Raw genomic sequence first — 12363 nt, 5'->3', positions numbered from 1 at the left:
GCGTACGAGGAGCCGAGAGCCCTGTGAGTGAGCGAGCGAGTGCACACACACGGACAGGACACCCTGCAACAGCGCACGTCGCTCAGCAAAGGAGCCGCGTCTCATCCCTGATTTCAGTTCAATAGGCCTGTGGTAATCCACTTACCCATTTATAACAGACCATTGACCAATGAAATTTCCACCTGGCTGCCAAAGGCTAAGTGACAATAAAGGAGAGAAAGAAAGAAAGCAGCTCTTTAATAGCATGAACACAGGCCTGTCAGAGATAACCATGTAGGAAGGAACGGGAGCCGAACGATTACAACTAAATTAAGGGACGCATGTTGCATCCCCGGACTTCTGTGAAATGCAAGCGAAGTGGCACGTTCTGTTCTGTGCACCTAAACACCAGCTGTGAGAAGAATATGTAGCACAACCAACGCACCTGTACAGACCACTGTGCGACAATCACTCAAACACCGTGCAGGTTCCACTAAAGCAACCGCCTGGGCTCGTGACGCGCACACACAACACGCATCCTCTTTGACATTGGATTCCCAGTCGAATTGGTATAGGGGTCTTTGTTTTTTTGGTGGGGGAGTTTTTTCCAAAGCCCTTTCACACAGCAAAGCAACCCTGTCACGTCACAGAGGAAAGGTTTATGTCCTTCCCAGGGATGACTTTTATTTCAGTCTGGCGTCTTCGATTTCTTTTTTAAATCAAAATTACTGTCAGTAGGAAGGCTTTTATTTTTTAACAGAAACACTGGATGCAGAAGGAAGAAATGGGGGAGAAAATCCCAGTGTGTTGACAGCTAAATGATATTAGATTTTTTATTTCCCCCGCCACACTTTTCACCAGGTGATCTTTGATTAAGAGAATTTAAGAGAAAATATCCGGATTATCCAAATTATGTCAAAGAGTGCAGTGTGATTTATACTCCACTGAACAACAAACAGACACATTTGGGAATTTGGGTTAAAGGGATCTTCATTTTATCATTGGAATCCCCAGAATTCCAAAGTCTCCAAATATTCCCTCTCCCTCTCTCTCGGTCCCAAAAATTAAGAGGTTTTATTAATGCATAATTAAGTAATACTTATCACTGAATAATATATGAACAGCATATGTGGATTGCTTACATTTGCAACTCAAATGGCAATGACCTGGACACAAACGTTATTAAAGCACTGAATGAAGGAATGAATGAATTGGTAAATAGTGCCATCAGTCTTGGGTGTCCGGTGCCTGCTCTGCTATCCCAGTGCTTTTCTGAATGGAGACGATTTCATGTCACCCTCGATGCTATTTAGGATCACCAGTGTCACATACACATAAAAAAAGATCCACTCAGCACTTGCACAACCACAAATAAGTGCAATGAAATGACTGCCAAATGAAAAAGATTGAAAATTATTTTTTATAAATCAAATAAAACGCAGGCACTCCAAAGACGATGTCAAATCAACACAGATGTCCAAATCAATTTCCAAACACGTCATAACGGAGGAAGAGAAAACATCAAGGATAACCTCGTATCGATTGAAATGATGTGCGACCATGCCACTTTACCAACGTTTTTTTCTGGGACAAATAGCCAACCTTTTAATCCTGTATTAAAACGCTGCCAGGTCCATTTACCGGCTGGTTTATAGCATTTGACACGGATGCATGGCTGTTGCAGTGAGCTCCTCCGGTGTGGTTCACGTAAACGGTATCCAGTATAACCGACGGAGTGTAATTGAGTCAATATTGATCACTGTTGACACGGGGAAGGATATTTTTCCATTCTGTTTTTTTTATGTAGGCATTTTCTGTGAGGTCGGGGCACGATCCTCCAGCCGGGACTGTTGGTGGAGGGGTTTGTCAGGAAAGCGCATCCCTTTGTTTATCGGGCATCTTGGCTCCCTGTTAATTGCGAGAGGCAGCGGTGAGGGCAGTTTGTGGAGCGGGCATTAATGGCCACTGCGCGTTAATTAAGGACAATGTGCCGGAAATTGTGAACAACCAACCCACGTCGTCCACAGTCCTGAAGCGTTTGATATCAGGAGTTCATATTTGTATAGATATGCATGCATTACATTGTTGTTGCTGTGTTGTGCACGAAAGATGAGAACTATAATACTCATTAGTGAATAAATAAATTGCAATATTCAACGTTTTCCTAAACAGGACCGCATGTCCTTTCTGAGGTCCATCTGGTTTCCACGGTGGATACACAGATGCCACATTGCCCCCGTCATCAACCCCAATAATACAACTCTGGGCAGGGGGGAGCGCCTTGGTCAACTTCTGGTTATATATACAGATACATACATATTTAATATTAACAAATGCATAAAAATTAAAAAGGCTGGAGGGGGGTCGATTATTTCCACGCAAACCCAGAAACCTGCCGCTACTGGAGGGAGTCCGGCGAGGAGGCGTCCGGCCCGACACGGAGGTCGCTCTCCTCCCCCAAGACCTGCCTTTCATATCGCACAGGACCCGAGCTATACCTACTGAAATGAAACTGAGCATTGCCAAGTATCCCCTGCTCGTTTCCCTAATCATAAATAATAATGAGAACGTTATGCATGTATAGAACAATATCCTTTACAGTCCTAAGTGTGGGTCAGCTTTCAGCAATCATTTTAAAATACATTATTAAGACTATAATCATGCATGTCTCAGGATGTACTACATACCGTGTCGGCAAACTTTTCAAGACAACTGTGTCCTGTATCTGTTCCCGTGTGCATCAGGAAAGCCATGTCCCCTTCCTGTTTGCACACTCCTGCTATCGATAAGCGGGCTGCTGCGTTCAGGTGAAATTGTTTTGAAAGTCCCAACAGCTGTGCAACACTGTCGCAACACGCAGCGAGCACCGTCCAGATGTGTTCAAACAAGACAACCCACGTCTACACAGAATCAGACCGGATACTAGGGCTTTCTAGAAACATGCATGGTGTTAATAGATACATACAACAACAATAATAATAACAACAACTGAACCGGGCAAAGCCGTTACTAATTCCAAAAGTGCTCCTTGAATCAGTGTGTGTATCTCATCACACCGCCCGTGTGGCTTTTCAATGGCCTCGCAACAATAACCACAATAAGGACTGCAGATATTAAACCTTTGAATTTCACACTACCCGCCAAGCTTACGCATGAAATCTCATTGGTCATGCTGCTGCTCGGGAGGGTTTGGTTTTTTTTTTTCTTTCCTCATTTTTTTTCTTCTTTTTAAAGAATGACTTACCTTTAACGGAGCGCGGTTTGGCCTGCTTTCGCCTAGACATCTCCCGTTTAACAGCCTTTCCCCTTCTTTAGTAGACTCTGGCCCTTTTAAAAATGTCCAGGCATACAGATGAAGTGTGGAGGGTCTTTTTTTTTTTTTTACTTCTTCGCCTGTTGCAATGCGGCAACTTATCTGGCTGCTAGGTAGGTCCAGTCCGGTGGCACTGGGAGACGGGGGAAGCTGGCTCGGCAATGCCAATCAACCCGGAGCCCCTTTTCCTGCTTTTTCCTGGCAACTTCTCCTCTGCTGTTGCAGCAGAACCAACCTGTAGAATCGAGAAGACAACTTGCCGATGTGCGCGACCGCGGCGAGATGGTCCTTTTGTTCCCGCTAAAGAGAGCCCGTCGCCGGTGGCGCTGGAGACCCTCGCCGCTCAAGCCCCAGTCCCCCCGCCAGCGCCCGGTGCCACAATCACGGCAGCGCTCTCACACCTGACCGCGGGCGGACCGAGGTGCCGATACCCGTCAATAATCTGATTACCTTAATTAAGCGGGGGGGGTGCGATTCAATTTCAACAGCCTTGGGGGCTTTTCTTTCTTTCTTTCTTTCTTGGCTGTAAGCCTGCGCGGAGGTCCTCCTCTGATGAAGTTGCCCGAACTATCTCTGTATATTTCTATTTCTGTGATTATTGCCCTGATCTGGCTAACACGGATCACGCTCCTCCGTGCGTTATTGTGCAGAAGGTGGCTCAGGAAAGCATTGCTTTTTCGCCCAGCATTTGCACCCAGGATTTTGTTTTTTGATTTGTTTGTTTTTTTTGTTTTCTTTCTCTCTCTCTCTCTCTCTCTCTCTCTCTCTCTCTCTGTCAGCCTTTTTAATTTCCTTTAGAAAATGTTTGCGCTCGCTAGCCTCTCTCTCCCTTTTTCTTTGTCCTGACTCTCGTCTTCCCTCCGCCTCCCGATCCTACTGCTGGCTGGGCTGCACTGCAGACACACATAATAAAGCCAGGCTTGGCTGGAAATGTAGCCGTGTCCCAGCAGGAGGATGTGAGAGTAGGGTCCCGGCGGGGGAGCGCTCTGATCCCGCAGGGAGCTCTGCACAGCCTGGGCTGAGCAGACAGAGAGAGCCAACAGCACCAAGCCATGGACAGCCATGGAAACTACAGTCTAACTGGGAGCACAGATCGGGGCCAAAACACGGAGCACCACATAACACCGCGGCGCAGGAGGAAAAGACGGACTGGAGTCGCGGAGTTTTCCCATGCCTTCTCACCCGTCTTCCTCTTGGGTTTCTTTTTTTCCTTTTCTTCCTCCAGATCAGCCACTTCACTGGCGCTTCATGCAGTCCGCACACAGACACACTGTCGCCAGCAGGACGGTGGGGATATCCGCTTTGTGTTACTTGTATCTATTCGTGTGACTGTGTGCTGTTTCCCGCTACATCGTTGCGTGGTGCCTGCCTCGGGGTTTTCGCCTCTCCGGGAAGGGAAAGTTAAAGCTGGGGCTGGTCGAGGCGACGGGATTGTGGGCATGGTTGTTGCAATGGTTTTGGTTCGTGTTTGTTTTTTAGTGCTGCCATGCATGGCGGGTGTCTCTGGTGATTGCCAGTGGTCGCGTCGTTTTTATATGCATATTGATAGTGTGAGGGATTTGGGGGACGGGGGACAGGTTGGGGGACAGGGCGCTTTTCTCGCCTGTCCCGTTGGGGTTGTTTGGGAAAGGGGGCGGAGGGGAGCTCTGTTCCTCTCCCCTAGGTATCGTTAACCCCTCAACTACCATGCATTTATATTGCCGAACAGTACAGACCTGTTGTTGCTGCTGCTTTTTCTCTGATGTGTCTCAATACGAGCATCTCCAGCTGTGCTCGCATCGACAGACAGTTTCCAGGGCCGTGCTGTAGCACAGGGGATGGGGGATGCCTTCAGTAAATATGCCTTCGTCGTTTTGGCTAGATTTCTGGAAATATACCCTTCATTGTAGTTTTCACAAGTAATACATTGAAGAAAAGCTGCTGCTTCGACTGGTCTCGTCTACAGCGCCGAGCTGAGCCGTATGTCCAGTCCCGTCAGAGCGAATGTAACATGTGCGCATGTGCGGGCAGTGAGCGCGCCGAGCCGCCTCTCGGACAGCAGCGCGAGTAACGCGTCCAGTGGGAGCCTGGAGGTACTAATGCAGCCCGTGCGCCACGCACGACCACGTTCAAGGCCTCCTCGATAGCATGCACACGATGTGTTGGGAGTTATTGTTTGGTCTTCGCTCCCACGGAAAAGTAAGTCACTTCCACAGTGCGGAGGACAGACTGACCGCGCATCGCTGCTGTCACTGTCTGGCGGCGCCCCCCCTGCCGGGCGCAGAGCAGCCTTTCAAATGCCCCCCCCCCCCGCCGGCCGGGGCTCCACGCGGCGCGCCTGACCTCTGACCTGTGACCCGTGACCCCTGGCCCGCAGTGCCGCGCGCGCCTGCGGGTGGCCGAGCTCGCGACGTCGCGTTTTTGATCAATTCACTATAAAGAGCAGAAATCAAATGCAAGAGCCCGCCCTCCCCGGCGCAGGTCGAGTATGGTGATGGGAACGGCATCAAACTGGGTGTGCATGTCCCCTTTTTTATTTTTAACAAATGCAAGGACGCAATGAAACGTATAGAAGAAATAATGCATTAAAAAAAAAAAAAAAACCTGTGCTGTTAACAAGATGAAAGCAATTCACAAAGACGTCAGTTCAGGGTTGGAGCTTCTGCACCGAGGGAGCTGAAGTTTTCATGGCCTTGGTTTCCAGTGTAATATGAATATTGTATGCAATGGACTTTTCAAGACGAAAATACAGCTTTTATGAAGGGTGCTGGAAACTGTAGAGATGCTTGCTGCCAGAATTGTCTATCAATCGTAATTACATCAAGACACAGGATGGCTTACATTTTAATTAAAACGGCACCAAACAATCAGGATAGGGGGAATCCGACACGAGACACAGGGGGGTTGCAAGGGGCTGTAAAGATGGTCTGCGCTGCATCTGTATAGTTCAAGAGGCTTGAGTGGGTTCTGGTTACATGAGTGTTGGCCAACCTCATTCATCACAAAACACACTGTTGTAGAGCAAATGTGTGGCCCCGAACAGCTCTTCTGGCCCGTGCCATTGGTTCCCATTTGTAATGGGAGTGAGGGAGGGAGAGTTCTGGGACACTGGGTTCTCAGGGACTGTGCACGGATGGGTGGAAGATGGCCCAAGCTTGTTCAGTGTGGTAACAGGAATTGAATACAATTTTATATAACAGACATGGGCAGAGCTGCAGATCCCCCCCCCCCCCCTCTCTCTCTCTCTCTCTCTCTCATGGGCAAAGTTCCCATTTGGAAAATCTTGAATGTGTCACCTGCAATTGAAAGTCCTCCCACAGGTGAGCTATCCTTGACCTGCCCTATGAAAGTGTCTTAGTATTATTATTATTAATATTCACCTTCATATTCAGGAAAACTGTCTTTGTATATACACTCACCTAAAGGATTATTAGGAACACCATACTAATACTGTGTTTAACCTCCTTTCGCCTTCAGAACTGCCTTAATTCTACGTGGCATTGATTCAACAAGGTGCTGAAAGCATTCTTTAGAAATGTTGGCCCATATTGATAGGATAGCATCTTGCAGTTGATGGAGATTTGTGGGATGCACATCCAGGGCACGAAGCTCCCGTTCCACCACATCCCAAAGATGCTCTATTGGGTTGAGATCTGGTGACTGTGGGGGCCAGTTTAGTACAGTGAACGCATTGTCATGTTCAAGAAACCAGTTTGAAATGATTCGACCTTTGTGACATGGTGCATTATCCTGCTGGAAATAGCCATCAGAGGATGGGTACATGGTGGTCATAAAGGGATGGACATGGTCAGAAACAATGCTAAACGATGCCCAATTGGCACTAAGGGGCCTAAAGTGTGCCAAGAAAACATCCCCCACACCATTACACCACCACCACCAGCCTGCACAGTGGTAACAAGGCATGATGGATCCATGTTCTCATTCTGTTTACGCCAAATTCTGACTCTACCATCTGAATGTCTCAACAGAAATCGAGACTCATCAGACCAGGCAACATTTTTCCAGTCTTCAACTGTCCAATTTTGGTGAGCTTGTGCAAATTGTAGCCTCTTTTTCCTATTTGTAGTGGAGATGAGTGGTACCCGGTGGGGTCTTCTGCTGTTGTAGCCCATCCGCCTCAAGGTTGTACGTCTTGTGGCTTCACAAATGCTTTGCTGCATACCTCGGTTGTAACGAGTGGTTATTTCAGTCAAAGTTGCTCTTCTATCAGCTTGAATCAGTCGGCCCATTCTCCAGTGACCTCTAGCATCAACAAGGCATTTTCGCCCACAGGACTGCCGCATACTGGATGTTTTTCCCTTTTCACACCATTCTTTGTAAACCCTAGAAATGGTTGTGTGTGAAAATCCCAGTAACTGAGCAGATTGTGAAATACTCAGACCGGCCCGTCTGGCACCAACAACCATGCCACGCTCAAAATTGCTTAAATCACCTTTCTTTCCCATTCAGACATTCAGTTTGGAGTTCAGGAGATTGTCTTGACCAGGACCACACCCCTAAATGCATTGAAGCAACTGCCATGTGATTGGTTGGTTAGATAATTGCATTAATGAGAAATTGAACAGGTGTTCCTAATAATCCTTTAGGTGAGTGTATGCATATATACACTCACCTAAAGGATTATTAGGAACACCATACTAATACTGTGTTTGACCCCCTTTCGCCTTCAGAACTGCCTTAATTCTACGTGGCATTGATTCAACAAGGTGCTGAAAGCATTCTTTAGAAATGTTGGCCCATATTGATAGGATAGCATCTTGCAGTTGATGGAGATTTGTGGGATGCACATCCAGGGCACGAAGCTCCCGTTCCACCACATCCCAAAGATGCTCTAATGCGTTGAGATCTGGTGACTGTGGGGGCCAGTTTAGTACAGTGAACTCATTGTCATGTTCAAGAAACCAATTTGAAATGATTCGACCTTTGTGACATGGTGCATTATCCTGCTGGAAGTAGCCATCAGAGGATGGGTACATGGTGGTCATAAAGGGATGGACATGGTCAGAAACAATGCTCAGGTAGGCCGTGGCATTTAAACGATGCCCAATTGGCACTAAGGGGCCTAAAGGGTGCCAAGAAAAAATCCCCCACACCATTACACCACCACCACCAGCCTGCACAGTGGTAACAAGGCATGATGGATCCATGTTCTCATTCTGTTTACGCCAAATTCTGACTCTACCATCTGAATGTCTCAACAGAAATCGAGACTCATCAGACCAGGCAACATTTTTCCAGTCTTCAACTGTCCAATTTTGGTGAGCTTGTGCAAATTGTAGCCTCTTTTTCCTATTTGTAGTGGAGATGAGTGGTACCCGGTGGGGTCTTCTGCTGTTGTAGCCCATCCGCCTCAAGGTTGTACGTGTTGTGGCTTCACAAATGCTTTGCTGCATACCTCGGTTGTAACGAGTGGTTATTTCAGTCAAAGTTGCTCTTCTATCAGCTTGAATCAGTCGGCCCATTCTCCTCTGACCTCTAGCATCAACAAGGCATTTTCGCCCACAGGACTGCCACATACTGGTTGTTTTTCCCTTTTCACACCATTCTTTGTAAACCCTAGAAATGGTTGTGCGTGAAAATCCCAGTAACTGAGCAGATTGTGAAATACTCAGACCGGCCCGTCTGGCACCAACAACCATGCCACGCTCAGAATTGCTTAAATCACCTTTCTTTCCCATTCAGACATTCAGTTTGGAGTTCAGGAGATTGTCTTGACCAGGACCACACTCCTAAATGCATTGAAGCAACTGCCATGTGATTGGTTGGTTAGATAATTGCATTAATGAGAAATTGGAACAGGTGTTCCTAATAATCCTTTAGGTGAGTGTATATGTATATATATATATATATATATATATATATATTAGAGAGAGAGAGAGAGATTTATGTATTTAGAAATATGAGGCCTGTCGTGTTTTTGTGTGTTATTGTTATAAAAATGAGAAAATTCGTTTTTTTTTCTGATCAATCCGGAGACATTGGCTGTTATGGAAACAAAAAAACAAAACCTTTTGTTCCATTCAAGCAAAAATGCTGCATCCACAAGGTCGGAGGTTGGTTTTGTTTGTTTTTTATGGTTCGAACGCTGTTAGATATCACCTTCTTGGGTGACATTTAAGATGCAAAACACTATTGAAGGAATATTGAAGCGTTCTCCTCGATTGCACTAGTGTTTAATTTTGCTGATCAGCTGCATGTTCATGTTATATTTATGTTGCCGATAGCAGCTTCTTCCTCCTCTGTGAAGCTGAACTCTTGCCAACACCACCAGGTCCCCCCTCTAAAGACAATGTTACATCTCATTGGTTTTGCCCTAGATAAGCTATTTTTATAGGAAATAATTAGACTTAACTGATTTAAATACTGCAAAGCTGACTCTTTCTTGCTTACCACATTTTTGCATATATATCCATTGGAATTGTGAGTTTTTGGGAGCTCATGCCTATGGACGTGCTGGGGTTTAGGCGTTGAAAGCGGGGGCAGCGGTGAGTTTAAATAAATAAACATAAGCCAAGGTTTGTTTATAAGCCTGCATTCACAATTCAAACTTTACAATTTGAACCGTATAGTTCTGTCCTTGAACAAGACTGGTGTACTTCTGTCTGGGCACAGGACTACACTGGGGTCAGGGCCAGTCTCTGCTGTCGTTCATTTGCATAAGCAGTTAACTCCATTTGAAGGTTACCGTGCAGCGGACATTGGCGTTTGTGATTGTAATTGGAATGGAATGGGACCGAATGGCTGTCCTGTGTTCCCGTTCTATTGTGATAATTGTTGCAGTAAGTGACCAGAGTGCTGCAAAGACTGCATCACTTCAGCCACAAGTCCTGACGAAAGGAAAGGGGGGGAAGCAGAGTGTCAATCACACCCACAGGGACACACCGGGCTCGGCGTTCCTCATCGACTCTGCCTGAGCATTTTACAAAGGAGAGACAGAGTCGCAAATGGCCAGAGCTTTCTATTCTGGAAAATAAAATTGGACAGAGAATGAAGCCCCCAGTTTGGTATTTAAAGCAATCAGTCTAATACACGAACAGCTTTGTTCAGGTCTCCAATCTCCATAATGAAGGGACTGGTTTTGCAGGAGTGCGGACGTCTAAAAGGAAAAAGAAATTGCATTTAAAAGAGTGCCGGCGCTCTAGTGAAACGATGTCTGATGAGCAGCAACAATACACTAACTCCCACACCATTATCTCCCTGCAGGGTACTTTTTATAATTTCTACCATCCATAATAAAAAGAGGTACATTAAATGGGCATTAGTGCCAGCAATTTGTTTTATTCTCAACAGAAAGAGAAATGTTATCTGTAGCAGACAAACTTAACCTAATTAAAACTCATTGTGTTGTGGGGGTTTCAGATCAGCCCTGTGTTTCACAAATGTATAATAACAGGGCTGAAGTGTTAAAATAAAAAAGGAGGAAAGAAAGAAAGAAAGGGAAAAAAAACAGTGTTGCACCTATTCATTTCAGAGCAGGCATGGAGGGAGGAAGGTGTGGCTGAGCAATAAGGTCAGTCGGGACAGAGCTTACACTGGGCCACATCTCCACAATTGCGTTCCTGTCTCTCTCACGCTGAGCAGCTGAGGTTTTATTCTTCCTAAATGTCTGCATGTAAGTGTTAATAGTTGTGGTAACACTTTTGAATAACAGACCTATAATTAACATGTACAGTTGTTATAAGTAACTACTGAAAGGAGAACTATATTATTAATGGTGCCTGAGGCAAACAACATTTAACCCGAAAGAGAAAATAGACTGCGGATGTCAGGACATAAAAAGTTGCTTTTTAACAATCTTTACCGAATTGTGGATACATCCTTTTCAGAATGAGTGTGAAGTCTAGTCTGCGCGTATCTCCAATAATTAGAACTGAGTATTTATTATTATTAGTAGTATTTGCGCTCCCCATTTTCTTCCTTTCTTCATTAGTTATGCCAGTGGCGTATCTGGACTTGCTACACCTGTGCAGTGTGGCCTACAGGAAACGGGCAGGCATGGTGCATTGTTGTTACACTGGGGTCAGGTGTAGCAGGGAGTTTGGATCATTTGCTCTTCAGGCCTAACATCCCAAAGCAAACTAATTGTATTTGCAGTCTACCAGAACTCGCACTTTGTGGCAGACAGCAGGGAACCCCCCGCAGAGAGGCAGAGGGTCGAAGCAGCAGCGGACCAGTCGAGCTCTCCAAGCCACGGTTTAATAAAACATTCATTTTACAGAAAAACAGGCAAAGCATCTTTTGCCGACAAATTGGAAGGGTGTACACTTTTAATCATTTCTAAAATTGAAATGTATGCACTAGCTCAACATAGTGGAATATTGATGTTCATGTCTGGGATTGTATGGTGACATGTGAAGAGTCAAGTCCAGAGCTTCAGCAGGGTTTAACATGTATGTGTTTAAATGTATGAGAGCTTAGGGATCACCAGTGTCTAAACCAACTGACTTTTACAGCTGTTTCATAATAACAGCGACCTGGCGATACAGACCACCCACCCTGACCTGATCAGGCGATCGGACGTGTGGCTTCTTCTGCAGTCGGAGATGCTATACTCTCTCTCTGTATATATCTTTTAGTTTCTTTTTATATCTTTTTCCCTTCTCCTACGAAGCTCCAATCAGTCTTTCACAGCTCTGTAAATGAAGCGGAAACAGTCCTTCATTACTCTCCAACTTGATGAATTCTTCACAGCTGCAGACAAAGCCATGAGATCAAACACCAGCAAGGTAAACAGCTGTAAAAAAAAAAAAGCACTTACCACCTACTGCACCGAGCATCAGGGCTGGGCTGGCGGGGGCAGGGGGCTCGCAGGAGGCATATCTAGGTGAAACTTCAGGGAGGAAGCACACACACTTTCCTCCAATAGGTCTGATTTGCATAAATGCATGACAGGTTACTTTTATGCTTAGAAACATATACGCAGGCTGGCACAGACAGCACACACACACAAATTATTGCAATCAATTCCCAAACATTCTGGAGCTATAAACCTCATTCTACACAACCTGAGTGAGACGCACATATTTTTTCAGTCTTTATAAAAACATGTCCATTACAAATGTGGAAGAGTA

General features: G+C 45.7%; 1 protein-coding gene across 1 annotated transcript in view; it reads right to left on the bottom strand.

Moving 5' to 3' along the window:
• The window catches only part of znf423 (zinc finger protein 423), a 128220-nt gene extending 122951 nt beyond the window's left edge, over positions 1-5269 (bottom strand). The window contains exon 1 of the mRNA XM_066713472.1: positions 3224-5269. Within this exon, the coding sequence (XP_066569569.1) occupies positions 3224-3263 (40 nt within the window). The 5' untranslated portion in view covers positions 3264-5269. The remainder of the gene's footprint in view (positions 1-3223) is intronic.
• Between the last annotated feature and the right edge of the window lie 7094 nt (positions 5270-12363).

Source organism: Amia ocellicauda, chromosome 9, assembly GCF_036373705.1.
Source record: "Amia ocellicauda isolate fAmiCal2 chromosome 9, fAmiCal2.hap1, whole genome shotgun sequence".
NCBI lineage: Eukaryota > Metazoa > Chordata > Actinopteri > Amiiformes > Amiidae > Amia > Amia ocellicauda.
This window is presented reverse-complemented; position numbering and strand designations above follow the sequence as displayed.